We start from the raw sequence: 18,359 nt of genomic DNA, 5'->3' as shown, positions 1-18,359 counted from the left end.
GATGACCCCACCTGGTCATTGGACATCTTGTGAATATTGGTGAGGAAAAGGAGGATGAGGTTGGTCCAGGCCTCCCGGTGGGTCTCAGGTAGTGAAAGGAAGTACTCCAAGCCTGACCGACACACTGAGATCAGCCGTTCTTGAACCTAAAAGAAATATTACAATTGCAATCATCACTATTGTTCTTGCTGGGTGCTCTTCACATTCACATTAATAACTGGGATGAAGTCTGAAAGTGTGTATGATGAATAGTACATTTATATTAAAATGTTCTTAAGCAATGTGCCTTTGAGGATATTCGAGCCCAAAATTATACTTGTAGAGTGTCTGAATAATTGCTATCAGTCCACTTGGTAATCTTGATGAAGACAATGAAGATTTATTAGTAAATCTCAAAACTCTTTCCCGCGGTGCTCACCTGCGGCCATTCTGCTTCTCTGGACGGATCAGCCAACATTCGGAAGAGGATTCTCAGTGCACAGGCAAGCGACTGAGTCTCCTGCTTCAGCAAGTTTGGCTTTACACTCCCCTTAAAGCCTGTAATGAGAGAAGGAAAAATGTCTTACTCTTTGACGATAGGATGCCACAAGGGACCTTTTGAACAAATATGACGATGATAACATGATGCTCTATTGATATTTGGTTTTTAACAGGAAGGTGTAACTCAAACAAAATTTTACAATATGTGTGCCAAGACCTAAGCCAATAAATGAAACTGAACCTCTCCTTTACTACTTGCATTTTTATTCCACTAAATGCATAAAATTGTCTTAAAACATATTTTGAGGGGAAAGGGTGGAAAAGTGACTATATTTGTGTCCTCACGTAAACTTATCTTTCTTAATATCAAACTTTTATGTTACGTGTGAGTCTTTTGTAATCAGAAAGTTATTTCATACCACCAACAACAAATAAAAAAAAATGCATGTACTTTAATTATTACCTGCTTTCCATAAGAGATTTCTTTGTTCGTGATTAGAGTTGAACGTTTTGGCAAAGCTGTGTGAGGCCATGAGGCAGTCAAGGAGTGTGAAGAGGTGCTCGGCGGTGAGGTGGCGGTACATCCCCTGATCCTCACGCTGCTCCCTCGTCACCACATCCATGGCGTCCCCGGCCTGTGAGAAGAGCACATCAAACCTTGCCCTACCTGTGTAATGAGCACATCCAATGATCCAACCTTGCTCTGTCTACATAAAGGGCTAAAGGGTACACCCAACCTTAACCCAACTGTGTATAGGGTACATCCAACCTTCCCCTGCCTGTGTAAAGGGCTAAAGGGTACATCCAACCTTGCCCTGCCTGTGTAAAGGGCTAAAGGGTACATCCAACCTTGCCCTGCCTGTGTAAAGGGCTAAAGGGTACATCCAACCTTGCCCTGCCTGTGTAAAGGGCTAAAGGGTACAACCAACCTTGCCCTGCCTGTGTAAAGGGCTAAAGGGTACATCCAACCTTGCCCTGCCTGTATAAAGGGCTAAAGAGTACATCCAACCTTGCCCCAACTGTGTATAGGGCAGTGGTGGGCATGGTTCCGCTAATCCGCTAACCACTAATTAGCAAAGTTAACTTTTTTGTTAGCTGATTAGTGTTGGAAACAGTTAGCACACCAATTAGCTTTCGCTAAATGTAGTTCCTCCTCCCCTAACTTTAAGTCCACTAAAAAAATCATACAGGTTTGTTCTTGTCTGTTGTGGGCAGACACAGCACCAGTTGAGACACATGGCACAATATTTCCAGGGCTTCCACTTTTGGGTAAATTACACTTTAAAGTAGGGTATTTGGACAATAATTAGGGAAACTTTTTGGTATTTTAGTGTAATGCATCTTCCATTTCCAACTCTTTGAACTCGGGACTTAATAACAAGAATTCGATATTCGTGTACATTTTTTTTTTTTTTTTTTTTTAACGTCTTGGCCTATTGCGCCGGTAGGCTTCTTCCCGGTGGATCCTGATGGTCGGTCCAAGACTTCTTCCGGGTGGGTCCTGATGGTCGGCCCAGCCCATTTTGGTGCAGGCGAGTATTTATAGTGGAAAGGTTCATGTCTAAGCTACAACAAAGTGAAATTTCAGGTCACTAGGTCTGTTTTTGAGGGTTTTAGAGCCAAAATACTAAACCGAAGCTAAATCTATATAAAAAAAAGTTAGCAGTTAGCTGCTAGCATTAGCTTCCACTAATTTCTTTATCAGTTTAGTGGTTTAGCGGAAGCAAAGCTAACTTTTTAGTTAGTGGATTACCAGTTAGCGAAGCTAACTTTTCAGTTAGCGGTGCCCCCCACTGGTAAAGGGCACATCCATCCTTGCTCTACCTACATAAAGGGCTAAAGGGTACATCCAACCTTGCTCTGCCTGTGTAAAGGGCATATCTAAACTTGCCCTGCCTGTATAAAGGGCACATTGAATCCTCACTCTACCCCTTCACTGTAAGACAGAAAACAGAGTACAAGACAACATAGAAAGATTAAAAATAATAATAATAATATTAAATAAATAATGCTGAACACATCACTCACCTGGGCTAGAGCTAAGTTTTCCTGGTCCTCCTTCTTGCTGGTGGCCGGGAAGAAGACAATGTTGTCGATGCACTGGATGAGCTCCAGCTGCACCACGCACCGGATCAACAGCCCCGAGAAGGCTCCTCCGCTAACCTGAAGAAAGAGGTTTAGGGGCTCTCAACATGGGCCAGACATTCAATATAACTATGCCTGCTTGTATAATCCTGTTGAGATATGGATAGTATTGGAAACCTCAAACTAGAGATTCTTAACGACCTGCCACTAACAATAATTTTCATTCATCTTAAATTATAAAAAGCTAGTTTCCTTCATAACTTTAATTGATGTGTTCCGAGGTCACTGTGAACCTAAAGAGAGGAGAAGCTGCCCTAAAGGGATGTATTCAATAAGCCACACACAAATGAATCACCAATAATATAAAGCAATGAAAAAGATCAACAATATGTAACAAGATACTGAGCCTTTACCACTGTGGGAAAGTTGACTGATTTCTAGACCAGTACCCATGGATTGTAGAACCAGTGAACCACATCCCCAAGGTGAAAGAACACAATTAACCCCTTCATTACCGAAATCAATAAGGTTTACTCTAGTAAGGCTAAAAAAAATTTAAGCAAGGAACCACAAATCGTTAGGTTTACGGGGGTAAACCTGATTATTATTGAAAGTTATAGGAGGGTAGGAGTGTTGGTTTGGGCATTATTTGAGATATATGTTGTTGTGAGAACTGGAAGCCCATACAGAGCCTTTCAAAATGGGTAGAGATTTCCTACAATCACCTTTCAGTTTCTCTACATCTTCAGGACAATCCACTGAATAAATTAGGTATGTCTGGAGGCAACTTCAGAGATAACTGATAAGTTCTTTTCCCTCACAATCATTTTCTACTCCTTCAGCACAGCCTATTGATAAACTTACTGTGTGTGCAGAGGCAGGTTCTGTAGGTCGCCAGCTGAGGAGGGCATGGGGCAGCGTGGAGTTGAAGATGTCCAGGAGGCACTGGCAGGTCTTGTCCCAGGTCTGGGCATCCAGCTTGGGGCCATTGCTGATCACAAGGTTCTCAAGGCAGTTTGTACCCGACCGAGCCAACTGTTCATTATCTGTAGGTTGTTGTAGCAGAAGCAGAATAGCATTATAATACAGATTCCACACTGGGGTAACTACTCATTATAGATAAGGATAGCATTAGTGATTTATGATACTATATAACTACATAATACTTTTTGTCTCATTAACTACTATAAATGGCAGAATAAAGGACCTTTTTTTGTGTGTGTGTGCTGCCTATAGTGCCAGTAGGCTGTCTAAAGGGGCCTCATGGACGGCCCCAGCCCGTTAATGGCGCAGGCAAATTTTATTTATAGTGGCTGCCGTGATGTATGACTCTTACTTGTTACTACAATTATACCATCCTACTGACCTTTTTCCCCATTATTTGTGCTATATATGTTACATCTGAATCATCATGAACTAACAGTTCCCACAGATAAGCTGCTGGTCACCCACCTTGCTGCACACACCAGTGGAGCTGCGTGTACAGGTCCTGCAGGAGGATGGGACTCAGCACGTCAAAATACTGAGTGAACACGTCCACAATGGCGTACAGAGCGTGGTTGCAAGTTGTTGTCATCCACTCGTTCTTCTGCAATTGTCATCATAGTATTATACAATGGTGCATATGATGTGCATTCCTGTGACACACCTTCCTAGCCACTGTATCTATAATGCCTCGTACCTTCTGGATACTTCCTTCAATGAGGTGATCACGACAGGTCTCAAATTACTTGTTATTAAACATGACCACTGTATTGATGGTATTTTAAAGGCATTGGCATTAAAGTATGCAGATACAGATGTATAAAATTATAAATCACAAGACTACATTTTTAAATTATCTAAATTACACCAAACTTTAAACATAATATATCCTATAGACTGACCATCTCCAATGCACAGCAACACATATAATAAAATACACCTTACATTTAGATTTTTAATGAAAAAAAAAAAAAAAAAAAAATCATGTCCTTGATCAACACTGCTTACAAAGTACCAAAACTTGTATACATTAAGTGAAAATGCTGTTATAAGCAGGTAAACACATTTCATCCGTTAAAACAGTTAGTCAACAATGTGCCACACTGAAGCACCCGTGTGTGTACCAGTAAACCTTTCCTCCCTGTAGCTGACTGATGCAAGGTCTCTCGGCACCAAAGTAATGCAACACTTAGTCCCCCATGCATTACAGTGGACACAAACCTGCAACTCTCTGGGCTTGAGTCAGATAAACTGTACTTAAGACTAGACATGGACAAGCCTGTTTTCCTTGCCTCCACCGCCAGAAAACACCCCAACTCCCACCACCAGGTTAGTAAATGCAGAGCTTATTGATGAATACACAATAAGTAAGCAGCAAGAGTGTTATGAGACATGCAAAGTTAAAGTGTCTCAACACACTGAGAACACAAACCTCAGCCTGCCTCTCGTTTAACTCCACTGCACTCTGTGGCAAAGGAAAATATAAAATAAACAAATATAACCTAAAGTAAGTGTTGCTAACATGTAGAGATCTGTGAGGAGCTGAGCCCAAAACATAAGTACAACATTATGACCATAAGTGAAGGGACAGAATGATAGGCAAAAAATAATTTTTAAAAGTCAATTTTTTTCAGGAATGTTTTCAGATTTTCATAAATATTCCAAAATAATCAACAAAATTTGTATGTAATATAGATGTGAAGAAACTTCCTGACTCAACTTGTTGAACAAAACTACATATGCACCACAACACAACACTCAATGAGAAATAATTAACTTGCCTCCGTCTGCTGTTCTGGAAGCTTCATGTTATCAAATATCCTGAACAGAATTTTGAAGAGATCCTTCCACCAGTGAGGGGAGTAGGAACCACCATAGTTCTTCACCACCTGCAGAAAATAATAATATATCAACAACACTCCTTGACTGTAACAGCAATAGGGAATAAGCTGACTCAATGTGCCAGGAAAGGTACATGGAAGGTTTGAAATGAGGATAATTAAAATAATAGTATCTAGAGATGGCAAGGAAGATGTTTGCTCCTTTCATAGACCTGGAGAAGGCTTATGACAGGACTAACAGGAAGGGAAGCTCCTATGAGAGAACAGGGCATTGGAGATACAGATAGTCATTAAGACATTTAGCAATCACTGAAATATGAGAATGAGATGCAGCTCCAGTACCTCAAAGAGCACAGTGAGGGCTCGAGTGCGCACATCCAGCTTGCACCGGGTGATGATGCAAGAGAGCTCAAAGAGAATGGGGAACCAGCCTCTCACCCACACCCGGTCATCAGCACACACTGTCACATCCTCCAGGTTATGCTCTCGGAACATCTGATGGTGCATGCAATCAGGGAAGACCATTAGCAACAATAAACAGCACCAGGAAAAAAAGTTGAGTGTTTGATTAAACCCTTCTAGCACAAAGCATAATTTTGATTCAGCCCATCTATCAGTAAATTCAAAGAGGGATCATCATAAACTATTCATAAAGTGAGAGATATTCTACTCTATCAAAAACTTATAATGCAAACTATTGCTTCTTTGCATGAAGGTATTACATCAAACTGAAAGTGATCAATCAAAGAAGTTGCTTACCTGTGGTTTCTCATCCACATACTTAGCACAGTCTCGTATAAGTGATATTGCCTCCATGCTGGTGTCGGGAAAGCCAGCATTGCAAGCAAACTCACTCAGGCACTTGACAGAGTCTTGGAATGAATCAATAACAGTGACGAAGTGTTTCTTGTATATTTGGCCTGAAAAGGAAAACAGTTATAATCCAGATGATACCAACAAAACTGCTACTGCAACTCTTGGTTCTTGACACAAGCAAAATACTTACAGATAATTTCTTTAGTGGTTTCAAAGGCCATCTCAACGATATTTTGGTCATTGTCTGATGCGGAAAGATGGAAGACACTGAAGATATTTTTCCATCCCGACTTAATATTCTTAGCCTGCGAGGTGACGATCTGGGTGATGCAGCGCACCACCATGTCCTTTATCACAGGCGACCTGGAGACACACAGAACACAGTCCAACACTTCTGCCTCCCCACACACACACTTGCTTCCCTTCCTTCTAATATGCTGAATTTAATTCTAACTGTTTCATTAAAATCCAATATTTCACTCCTTAAACAAAGGACAGAAGCTGTCATTGAGAAAAGCTTGTGCTCGGGGATAACGAACATATGGTGGGAATGTTATGTGAGGCAAGATGTTAGTCATCCAAACAAATGGTTCTTACCTATTCTTTTTCAAGATGTGTTCAAATGGACGTAAAAATTCCTTCTGGAAGCGGAAATTTGAGAATTCTCCCTTCTCTATGAACTTGGTGGACAACTGTCGGAGGGAGTCCACCGCAAACACTGCTGTGTCCTTGTTGGGGTTGCAGCCCACTTTGTTGAAGTATTCACCCAACACCTGAAACATTCCGTATATTAACTCAACCCCAAAAGAAAGAACATATTCATAGCATAGTTTTTAGTAATAAAAATTACTGAGCATTGACACAGTTAAAATATAATTACTAGCAATGAGCTAAAATTATTTCACTTAGTAGCACTAGAATTGGTGATCTCTAATTTAATTCTCAACTCTTAGTAAATGAAAATAGATACAGTTGATGAATATGTTTTTTAACACCAGACAAGTTTAGGAATTCAAAACACAAAAGTTCATTCAGCAAACTCACAGAGGAGGAAACAATATATTAATGAAACCACAATGAGCTCCTTAGAGGGGCATTACACTTAATGACAGAAGGAGGCATTCCTCTCCTCACCTCCCACATCCTGGACCACTCCAGCCTGATCCTGCCCATGTTGTAGTAACAGATCTCCACAACCTTCTGGAGGGAGAACATGCGAGGGGTGGTTGCAGACAGCTCCTCCAGGGACACCTGACACAGTGCCACCACAAAGTGAATCACAGCATGCCCATCCAGCATCGGGGAACAGTTGAAGATCCTGTCCACCGCGACCACCACACTCTGCGAGGATGTTTCTCCCATACTCTCCTTGATGTGGGCAAGCTTCTTCTGCTCACCAGTGACTGATGCAAAGAAAACAATCCTTTTTTTCAAAACTTTTTACATATGGGTTTTTTTTTCATCATACTCTTTATAATTGGTTTGCTAACACACACACACACAAAAAAAAAAAAAAAAAAATAATAATAATAATAATAATAATAATAATAAAAAAAGAGGACTAAGCGCTCATGACTTTTCACCATAACAACCCCTTGATACTAAGTCACATCTACATTATAACTCAGCTTGGGAACCTCTGGAGCCACTCACATATTTCTGGGAAGGCATCCAGGAAGTTAGATGGTTCGTGAGGTATCTTAAGGCCAGAGTCTTTGATGTACTGTGATTTGACTCCTGTCCCAATCAGCTGGGCCAGTTCCAGCTGACTGATGCATTTGAGAATATCGAGCCATGACTTCCCAAGATAGTTTCCTGAAATATAATAAAACAGTTGAAAGAATTCATAAAAATTACTCTGTTTAGTATATGCAACGCAGCAATGAGTTTCCTTTTTATGCATTAATTTTTTTTTTTTTTTACAATGCCATTATTCACACTGAATTTGATTAAAATAGGAGATAAATATCAATTATATCATCTCCTTTCCCTGTATAGAAATATGGTCAGGTAGTTTGATTAATGAAAAACTCTTATGAAGGCAAGAGAACAGACAGCCCGTCCTGCATACCATCAGTATGAGCAACAGTGATGAGCGTTTTGATGCAGTCGACATTCTTGGCCTTGAGCTCCGAGATGGGCGTGGTGGCGTTGAGGAGGGTGAAGCGGGCGAGGCACTGCACAAAGGCATCTCTTGCTATCTGTAATGGCAGACAACACTGTATGAAGGATTTTAGAATCAAAAGCCTGCAGATTTACATGTATTTACAGTGCAGCTTCTTTCCCATATATCACAACAAAGTATATACAAATGGGTAAATGCACACACATGTATATACGCTTGTGCATATTCAAAAAGCACCAGTGCCAGTGCCAGTAAAAGGATATAACTTCAAAATTTGCAGTTACTAGTATAGCATGTAATTTCTTTGTAGAATGCTCTGACTTATCCTATCAATCAATATAATGAAGAATAAACGACACTGGAGGTGAATCAAAACTGTTTCTCTGATGGGCAACTCTCATGTCTTATCCCCAACTTACAGTCATGTCAAATATACAGGTGATCCTGATGGCACAGCGAATGCCATCAAGACACAGGGAGGCCTCCACATTGTCTTCAGTCTTCTGCAGAGTCTCTGAGAATGCTGCAATGAAGGACGGCCATGTTTTCTGCAAAGAAAAATATTCAGTCAGTCATCATTGTTATCAAGGTACTCCATTTTTTGCTGGCAAGGTGAAAAGTCAGAATGGCCTTTCCTGAAAAGCAGGTTATAAAAATCTCATATAAAAAGAACAGGATATTTATGACGAAAAAGAATTGGAAATTTGATTGAGTGCATATGCCAGTTTAAATTTATTACAAGTATACATTTCCTACCAAAGTCAGTATAACCTCAAGGGAGTAGACCCCTGTCACAAGTATCAGACTTTCTCCTTACCTTAAACATGGGGCAAACATGCTCCACGTGGGTGGCGAGGGTGAATGGGGCACTCGTCTGGGATGCTGCCTCCATCAAGGACTTTGCTGTTAGTGAGATGGTTTCCATTTCCATGTTGAAGGTAGACCTGCGCTTCTTTTCACTGATAACTGCTGTGGGGACAATCAAGATCAATTAGACTTTTTTAATTCATGGATCACCACTATGGAAGGTTCAACAGTACAAGGTCATTAACCCCATTCAACTGCAAAAGTTTTCTCAGGAGATCCCCCATAACGCAAAAGTCAGCGGAAAATACACTTTTGAAACTGAGAAAAAATCATAAAAGATGTTCTATAGAAAATTTTCTGGCGCACCCTGCTGTGAAATCCGTTTCTTTCAAGGTTGTCGTATTTGGCTGGAATTCCATGATTCCCCCCAAACTTCAACTTTTTACTGGTGCAACGTACAGGAAAATTTATTGAAGAAAAGTTGCTCATTTTACCATGATGGAGTCAGAAAAGTATAGTTTATAATCTTTGACCTGGAAATTTACTACCTACAGAGAGCCAAAGTTGTGGTGAAACTCGAAAAATAATTCTGGTAATTTTTTTTTTTTCATTCTGGAATGAATCTCATCGAATAAAAGTTGTAGAAAATCATCCGTATAACTCAACTGTGAAATCAGATTATGATTTGGACTGACTGGTCAGCTGGAATTCCATGATTCCCTCAAAATTCCAACTTTTTACTGGTGTGACGTACAGGAAAACTTATTGAAGAAAAGTTGCTCATTTTATCATGATAGAGTCTGAAAAATATAGTTTATAATCTCTGACCTAGAAATTTATTGCCTACAGAGAGCCAAAGTTGCAGTGAAACTCGAAAAATATTTTTTGTAGTGTTTTTCATTCTGAAATGAATCTCACGGAATAAAAGTTGTAGAAAATCATCCGTACAACTCAACTGTGAAATCAGATTATTATTTGGACAGGCCGTTTGGCTGGAATTCCATGATTCCCCCAAAAAATCGAACTTTCACTTCCCACTCCTCTGAACACTCATGTGAACAAGATGTTGGTTCATCTAGAACATCACGTATATCAGTGGAGGTGTCAAGACTACGCTCAGCATGCACACAACGAGCAGAAACTAAAGGAAGACCGCCAAAACAGATCAGCTGAGGGAATATAATCGCTCTGCAGACGCCATGATGCGTAGGAAGGAACTGTAGGCTATTTTTAGCACGAAGTGGTGGTAAGGGACAAAAGAGGTGCCAGTTAGTCACTTGGCATTGACAGAAACCTAGTTACGTGCGGCCTTCAAATTCCAGAGAGCTTCTCAATCTTCAGCGCTGGCATCATGCTCGTTGCCCACATCTGAAAGAACTATATGACGCCAGCGGCATCAACGTCATTAAGGGGTTAAGTAAGCACAACCCACAGAAATATGGGTGTTAAATCTCAAAGGGAAACCTGAACTGATTATCAAATGGAAGAGCTTTTCACACAGAGGAAGATGATGAGGGACAAGAAATCAAAGGAAGATGACAGGAGAGACGACAGATCATCAAATATAAATCACTACATCATGAAATCCTTAGCACTACTATACCTTGCTTTCCTAGTTTTGTAGAGGTGGTCTTCATCTTGAGTTCTTTGCCTGCAATTTCATCATAGATTGCAGAGAGATACTCCTCGGGAAGGTCTTTGGTGTCATTGATCCCACGGTTCATTTTGATGTACTGCTCCTTGGTTATCTTTTTCTGCAATACATCTCTCCATCACACCACCTCCACCACATACCCTAACAACAAGCCAGTGCTAGTGAGAATTACAATGGCCGGTAACTACAGTATCTCAACATTTTATTTTTATTTTTTATGACAAATTACATTGATACAGCATCAGTTATTCCTATAAGCTTCTAGGTAGTATAACTGAATGATTTCTGAACAGAGATCCAATACACCAACCACTGACTTACTTTAACATGAACACTGTGAAGGTCTGTGGTGAGCATGATGATGGAGTACGCCAACAAGTAAGCCGCATCAGCAGTGGTGAATAAGCCTTGGCTGTGAGAGAGAGACAATGCTTATGATGTAGAAGTTGAATATATAATGTAAATGTGCCACTGTGGGGTCAATGGAGTTGTAAAAAATGTCACATGAACTCTGGAAATGATTTCCTCTATTCCAGACAAGAGGAATTCTCATTTATTGTTTATTTTTCTGACCAATTACAAGATAATCACAAAAAAATACAGGTAGTTAATGAAGTCTATTGTGTTCTTCCAACAGAGAAAAGCAAGACTGAAGCACAAAAGTCTATGCCTTTCCCTCCTAAACAAGGTCAGACAGGTTTGAAACTTTTCAGATTGCTAAGCTATGCAGTATAAACAAACCATTTTTCAAGGGCAACAAACTTTTGTGAACTTACTTCATGTTACACTCAAAGTATCTTGAGGCAAATTTTTCCATAAGGCGATCAATTTTCTGTGCTTCTCCTGGTAACCGGAAACCTTCTAAAAACATTCTTAAGGCAGGAAGCAATTCTTGATTACCAAAATCCATTTCATCAATGTACGCACACATACACTGAAACAATGAGGTAATAACAGTGACAAGGTACAATGTTCTCAGAGCTAAGAGTAATGCCTTCAAATCAAGCATATTTCAAGATGTTCTTCAAATGTTCATATCATGGATCTCCACTTTGCACACAGTACAAACTTACCTCCTTGTTGCCTGGATCCCCGAGGTATTCACCAATCTTATTTTTATCTAATCTATCATCATCATGAAAGAATTTGGCCACGTCAAGAGGAGTGGGTCCCAGAAGCCCCTCAGACTGCAAGAAGGTCAAACCTCGCTGAGGCTTCTCGCTGAAACTATACCAAAACAGGTAACATCAAGCACTGAGAAGGAAATACTAGACTTGCTTCAACACAGGGAAGCATAACATTTATTAGCAAATGGCTAATGCCATTACGACAGACATTAAAAATATAAAAAAATATTTGCACATACTATATTTAACCTACCTATAGTATGCTGAGTGAGTCTGTGCCCATAATCATATGTAAAGAATACATACAAATTTGAAAAAAATAACTAAATACATTCTTGATGTGATAACAATTTTCAGGCTTACTATAGGTAAGGAAAACCACTCTTAACCCTCTCGCACACCGTAAGTTTCCAATAAGTTTCTGTTCCACTCATCATGCATTTCTCAGGCCCAACCGGCCTTTTTTTGCCGCCGCAATACTCCACATTCCCGGACGTATTTTACCCTCACAGATATATCGTAACCCAATAAATTTGGTATCAATGGCTTCATAAAGACTTGCACTAGAACACACACAAATAAAAATAGAGGAAAATATATATATATAAACAATACAAACTTGTTTCAAGTCTCTGTATAGAGTATTGTAGACAATAAATCCTAAGTACCAACTCTTCCCCACTCACTAGCTCGAAATTTTGTGGGCCAACTTTTTTAGCCAAATATGTGTTTCGAAGCGGAATTTTGTGAGGATTCTTATGGCATCCTCACAATCCTCATACGCCTATTAGTTCCCAAGTTACACCGAGAAAACTGTATTTTTTCTCTCCCGTCAGAGTAGGCTAACAACTCAAAATCACTCAAAGCTCCTCATCTATGCTCCTTAGAAAGGTTGCCATATGTTACCATTAAGAAACTTATCCCAACAAATGACGCTCCCAAATTTGACACACTTTCACCAAAAACTTTATTTTTAATTATTTTTTTTACTTATATGACACGATTCGCGTCATCGTGCGCCAGGACCTTTTACCCTTTGATGACGCTAAATGTGTCATCGTGCGCGAGAGGGTTAATTAATAAAAATGGTGATTGTTCTTAACTTTGGAAAGTTTTAATGAAATGAGATCCTAGAATGTAGACACCAGTAAGGTTACCCCTTTAGAGGGAATTTCCAAAGGGAACAGACAGGTGGGCAGAGAGACCAGTGAGGATAATACTGAGCTTTGCAGGCTTTGGTTATTCTCTGCCCCATTGTTATTTTTTGGATTACTAAGGACATAATCTTACATTTTGATGCCTTCCTCCAGTAGCTCCTTGCGATGCTTGAGAGACATGAACTGTTCAGGCTTATCCACCCCAACAGGCGGTGGATTGGACAAGGAGTTTATGGAGTTTTGTGAGCCATGTCGGGCCAGCGACAATGTCTTGTTTTCATCGGCTGAACTATGAACTTCAGGCTCATCTGCTTCTTTCTTTTTCTCTTGATCTATAAATAAATAAAAAAACATTCCCAGAGTCAAACAATGATAAACAAGAAATTCATTTAAACTTTGGCATTCTTTGTTTATAAGAAAATCACCGACATTGAAAAAATCAAAAGTTGAATGAAATATGCAGTTAGCATAATCAAAACTAAACCTGGATATTTGTCATTGTTTAGCATAAGATTTTGCATCAAGAGGCATTAGGGCTTAGAGTAAGAGGATGTCACTGACTGAGGTTGGAGAGTGTGTTGGGGCTGACGTAGAGGTCTTTGGACCACTCCACCATGCACCTCAGGATGGACACCAGACACTCCAGCCCCTTGGTCTTCATGGGCTGCTCCTGTCCTGCCGTCGCCCCAAACTCCCCAGGTTGGCCCCCTCGCGCTATCTTGCTCAGGTCATTTACCAGCCTGGAGGACACATAAGATTTACTATGACAAAAGATACCTATTCATGATAATGTTACAACCTCTCCACATTTGAGAAGGAGAGGAGGAAAGATGAAATGTATCAATATGAACAGATGGAATGAAAAAAGTAATATAAGCATCTGTGAAAGTAAAGGTAGACATGTTACATGGTGGTGAAACACACTTGAAAGAATGTGGTGTTTGGGAATATGGAAGCAGTGTTGGAGAGAGGCTGTGAGAAGGCATAGAAGGAAGAGTGGTATGGATAGGGATAAAAAAAAAGGGAAGAGGGAGAGGAGAGTGCACAAGCCTGTCTGGATTAGGATGCTGAGAATGATTGAGGATGACATTGTGAAGAGTGTATAAGAGGGTGGGCTTAAGGAAGAGGGGAACACAGGGAGACCACACATGAAAAGAGTTAACAGTGGATGAGTACTGGAGCAAGAGAGTTGGTAGGCAAGGGATTGTGTGTGCTGTTAGGGAGTGGGGAGTGAAAGATGAGACTTCTACAGCAGCCACCCCCTTGAGGGAAGTTAACCATGATGGAACAGGTGGCTCAAGATATATATAGGTAGATTTTTGCATGTTGTCATATCTTTTCTAAATACTACTAAGACAAACAAATATGGGATAGAAACCTTTCAAAAACATTTGAAGCATTGAGGTCACAGTCATAATTAACATAAATGTCAACCACAGACTGGGCATCAGCACATATCTTGGTTAGTGCCTGGATCACCATCCACTTGTGCTGCAAACTGGAGCTGCCAGCCTCCAAGATGTTCAAGAATATCTCCTTGAAACAAACCTGAAAGCAGAGACAAGAAATCATGTGTGTGCTGCTATCAAGTGCCAGGGGTTATTGTCAGTGTGAAAGGAGACCAAAAAAAATAAAAATAAATAAATAAATAAATAAATAAATAAATAAAACGAGAACTACACACAGAACCACAATTGGAAGCTTCTCTGTGAGTTGGTGCAGTGACTGAAGTGTTAAATGAATACTTTACCTCAATCTGGACCTTGAGGTGAGCCTTGAAATTTGACAGTAATGCAACAAAGATGGCGAGCGACAGGTGAAACACTTCGGGGATGGGAGAGACGCCATTCTTGCTGAGGGCGACACAGAGGTACTGCTTGATGGCAGTGATGAAGGTGTCATTGGAGCGGAACACCTGGCCAGCATTCTGCACTATGGAAAGCAACATCTCCAGAGAGAGGATCTTGGACCGCAATTCATGAGACCTGAGTGGATGGAGAACACTCAGTTAAGTGTGAAATGATTAGGAATAAAAATTATTAATTAAGATAGGCAAAATCAAATGCCTTTATCATGTAGAGAGTTTTCAACAGCAAAGCAAGTACATAATATGAGTATTTCCTGCATAGGTAAATAATAATATTTTCACACACTTACTTGGGGTCTGGTGAGTCTGGCATGGGCTTCATGGAAAGTTTGCACAATGAACGGAAAACAAGAAAGGCATCTTTCTGAAGTGTGTGAGACAACTTGGCTGTCATGGCGGCATCCCCTTCAGTCATTATGTTTATGCTCTCTTGCGAGGGTACTCTGGTGATGGAGGTGGGCGTCTGGGGGGGGTTAGAGGCTACAGAATCACTGCGGTGGTCAGAGGAAGGGAGAGGGGGGGAGTCTTCCTGGTTAGGAGTATCCGCAGGATGTGGAGCAGTAACAGTGCTGTCCTGAGAAGGTTCAGACACGGCGGTATTGGCCAATGACTGTATGACATCTGTGGAGTCCTCAACACTACCATTGGTGGCAGCCTTGTCACTGGAAGTGACAGGAGTGGCTATGGTGTCCTCATTAGTCACCACCGTCACTGCCTGGTTCACTATGTCCGCCACAAGCTCAGTTGCAATTTGATGGGAGTCGGGGGTGGTGGGCGCCTGCTCCATTATCACTGCTGAGCCATTGGGTACCAGGGGTGGCTCCTCTACTCTTCCTGCAGCATCTGATTTTTTTAGTTCCTCCTCCTCCTCCTCCTCAATGGTGCCAGCATTAATGGATGGGGTGGTGGTGGTGGTAGTGTCGGCTGGCAGGCTGTTGGGGAGGGAGCCTGGGTGCTGCCAAGGTGGTGAAGTCTCCTGCACCTGAGGCTCCTGAGGCCCATTCTCCTGGGGCACTGGCTGAGTGCTGCTGCTATTGTTTATGTTGTTGGTGTTCTCAATAGTACTGTTGCTGCTATTTATGTTGCCATTGCTGTTGGTGCTGCTGTTGTTGGAGGTGGCAGTGGCGGCGCTGCTGGAGGAGGCGGTGCTGTTGCTGTGCTCACGCTCACCCCCATCCTCAAGCTGCCAGGGAAGCATCACAAGGACCATATAGATTAGGGGATGGAACCACTTTAATACTTTCCTGCACAAAATATTGCCCAATATATATCATTACAGTCACATGGGAAATGTTCTCTATCCTGACAAAGTTGTGCACAGCATCTGTAAGCAGTATGTAAGTGTGTACATATGACTGATTTTTTATTATCTTTTTTCCATCCTAAAAGGCAGTAAAAAGGCAATACATAAACATAAAAGAGCCAGCAAAACACTAATTCAAACAGTGAGACACAAGAAATTTCAAAAGAATAATCAATATAAGTTGGAGAAGTGTCAAAGTCAAGTGGCAAGGATGGTCCAGCAATGCATGACAACTCACAGTGTGGTTCTCCATCCGGGTGAATATAATGTTGATCATCTGTGTGAGGGCGGCCTTGGCAGTGACCTGGTTGTTCATGTCCCGCGAGGCAAGGAAGATGTTGTAGCAGGTGCGGACGGCCAGCAGCACGGTGCCCTCGTGTACACTAACATACTGTGACGTGATGACCGTCAGCAGCGCCTGCACAAAACAAAGGGGAAGCATTCAGGTTAGGGTGACCCAATGCAACAAAGACTTGGCACATGATAAAATTACAAAGGTGCCCCTACAACATTCACAGATTTTACATTCAGAGAGTTGCAAATTTGCAGAGTACCCCATGAACATTATTACTGATTAACTTGGGAGTTTACAGGATATTACTTGAATGTGAGTAGTACATTATAGTACAATCTGTACATTTTTTTTTTTATAATTGTTATGTATTGCTGTGTATTTTGGTGCAGACAGTGGACTTTAGGTGCACTGGAGTGACAAAAAATTTGTGCATATTGTAAATATACAGGAGTCTCTGCCCCCTACCCTCTGTGAATATCAGGAGATGCCTGTATTTACATTTTAACAAGCAAAATATTCATTTCCTTTGAAAATTTTAACCTTATAACTGAGACAAAACTATATGATATGTTTAACAAAGCCAGGGATCAAAGGAGTGACTTGTACCTTGATGATCTGAATCTCCACATCCTTGTCCGTGGAAGGCCCATTGAAACAGTTGCAGATGGTCTCAACTATGTGGTCAATGAGGCGGCGGTTTGGGTTGTTGACGTCAGCCGAGTTCCCCGTGAGGTGACCATATGCAATAAGTTTCTGACAAGAACACACAAAAACAAACATTACTATGGTAACACATCAAACTGGGAACACAAAAGTGAAAAACAACTGTCTGGTAATTGGGAACACAAAGTAAAAGTGAAAAGTAACTCTGACACAACATAATAAGACCAGGTGAGACTAATTTGGCATGACATAATGAAAGGAGAAAATATGTTTAGTTTGAAAACTCATAATGCTGAGGTGGAAGGAGGGTATGACAGGCATTACACAAAACGGAGGCAAGAAAATCAGGTCAGTTTGGCAGAATAAAATGAGAAAAAAAGTTCAGTCTGACCACAACTCAGGGAAAAGATAAACCAGGCATCACGCACCAGGAAGTGGAAAGGAAAGTCTAGTATGAGTGACACAAACGAGATATAATATCAGACAAGTACTGACCACCAAATAAAAAAAAAGTAAATATTACAATTCAAATGTGAGAGAGGGTTTATAAAGAAGCAGTACATTAGTTTGATAAGGTATTATGAGGCCAACAAAAATATAAAACATGCAGACAGATTTACTAATTTATCTTATCACAACTTTCCTAAAATAAAAGAAAAGTAAATATACAAATAATAAAAACCAAGAGATAAAGTGCCTGCAGTGTTCACCACCTCCCTCAATGCTTAAAGGCTGAGTCATGAAGTGAATGAAGGTGATAAAAGAAGTATGAGTCTGAGATTAACAAACACACCAAACACCTTCATCTACAAAGTCAGTCTCCTACTAATTATTCTCATATCACATGGACGGACCCTTTGCTTTGATTTCCATTTAGTGATTGCTCAAATATACCCTGTAGCATCCATGAAAGGAAGACAGTAAACTCAGGCAACACAAGGACACAAAAGACAAACTCAGAAACAACACATAGAGGCAGCTGTTTCTATCCTTTGTTTGTTTGTCTATTTCAAAACAAAACAAAGCAAGTCTTGCATCCCTATAATCATACAGTCTCTCCAGCTCTTGGTAAATGAATCTAACAAACTCAGAAGTAACATAAATGCACCAAACTCAACTCCAGCACAAAAACAAAACTCAAAACCAACAATCTAT

The 18,359-nt window shown here is 40.7% G+C and overlaps 1 protein-coding gene across 5 annotated transcripts in view; it reads right to left on the bottom strand.

The window, feature by feature from the left end:
* Positions 1–18,359, bottom strand: part of LOC127007780 (brefeldin A-inhibited guanine nucleotide-exchange protein 1-like) — a 28,671-nt gene that overhangs the window by 5,752 nt on the left and 4,560 nt on the right. For 3 of the 5 annotated variants that reach the window (XM_050879081.1, XM_050879083.1, XM_050879082.1), the window contains exons 4-31: positions 17,148–17,294; positions 16,485–16,664; positions 15,234–16,126; positions 14,827–15,061; positions 14,455–14,624; positions 13,638–13,816; positions 13,210–13,408; positions 11,866–12,019; positions 11,569–11,726; positions 11,114–11,204; positions 10,742–10,892; positions 9,149–9,300; positions 8,751–8,879; positions 8,278–8,407; positions 7,860–8,021; positions 7,341–7,609; positions 6,804–6,979; positions 6,397–6,569; positions 6,150–6,310; positions 5,733–5,885; positions 5,331–5,438; positions 4,982–5,014; positions 4,018–4,153; positions 3,430–3,611; positions 2,509–2,643; positions 944–1,115; positions 419–537; positions 12–146 (exon numbers count right to left, since the gene is read on the bottom strand). In XM_050879081.1, coding sequence (XP_050735038.1) covers positions 12–146; positions 419–537; positions 944–1,115; positions 2,509–2,643; positions 3,430–3,611; positions 4,018–4,153; positions 4,982–5,014; positions 5,331–5,438; positions 5,733–5,885; positions 6,150–6,310; positions 6,397–6,569; positions 6,804–6,979; positions 7,341–7,609; positions 7,860–8,021; positions 8,278–8,407; positions 8,751–8,879; positions 9,149–9,300; positions 10,742–10,892; positions 11,114–11,204; positions 11,569–11,726; positions 11,866–12,019; positions 13,210–13,408; positions 13,638–13,816; positions 14,455–14,624; positions 14,827–15,061; positions 15,234–16,126; positions 16,485–16,664; positions 17,148–17,294 — 5,082 coding nt within the window. The remainder of the gene's footprint in view (positions 1–11; positions 147–418; positions 538–943; positions 1,116–2,508; positions 2,644–3,429; positions 3,612–4,017; positions 4,154–4,981; positions 5,015–5,330; positions 5,439–5,732; positions 5,886–6,149; positions 6,311–6,396; positions 6,570–6,803; positions 6,980–7,340; positions 7,610–7,859; positions 8,022–8,277; positions 8,408–8,750; positions 8,880–9,148; positions 9,301–10,741; positions 10,893–11,113; positions 11,205–11,568; positions 11,727–11,865; positions 12,020–13,209; positions 13,409–13,637; positions 13,817–14,454; positions 14,625–14,826; positions 15,062–15,233; positions 16,127–16,484; positions 16,665–17,147; positions 17,295–18,359) is intronic. The other 2 variants (XM_050879084.1, XM_050879085.1) reach the window with 2 other exon arrangements.

Source organism: Eriocheir sinensis, chromosome 36, assembly GCF_024679095.1.
Source record: "Eriocheir sinensis breed Jianghai 21 chromosome 36, ASM2467909v1, whole genome shotgun sequence".
Classification (NCBI taxonomy): domain Eukaryota; kingdom Metazoa; phylum Arthropoda; class Malacostraca; order Decapoda; family Varunidae; genus Eriocheir; species Eriocheir sinensis.
The sequence above is the reverse complement of the archived record's forward strand: the minus strand, read 5'-3'. Positions and strand labels throughout refer to the sequence as shown.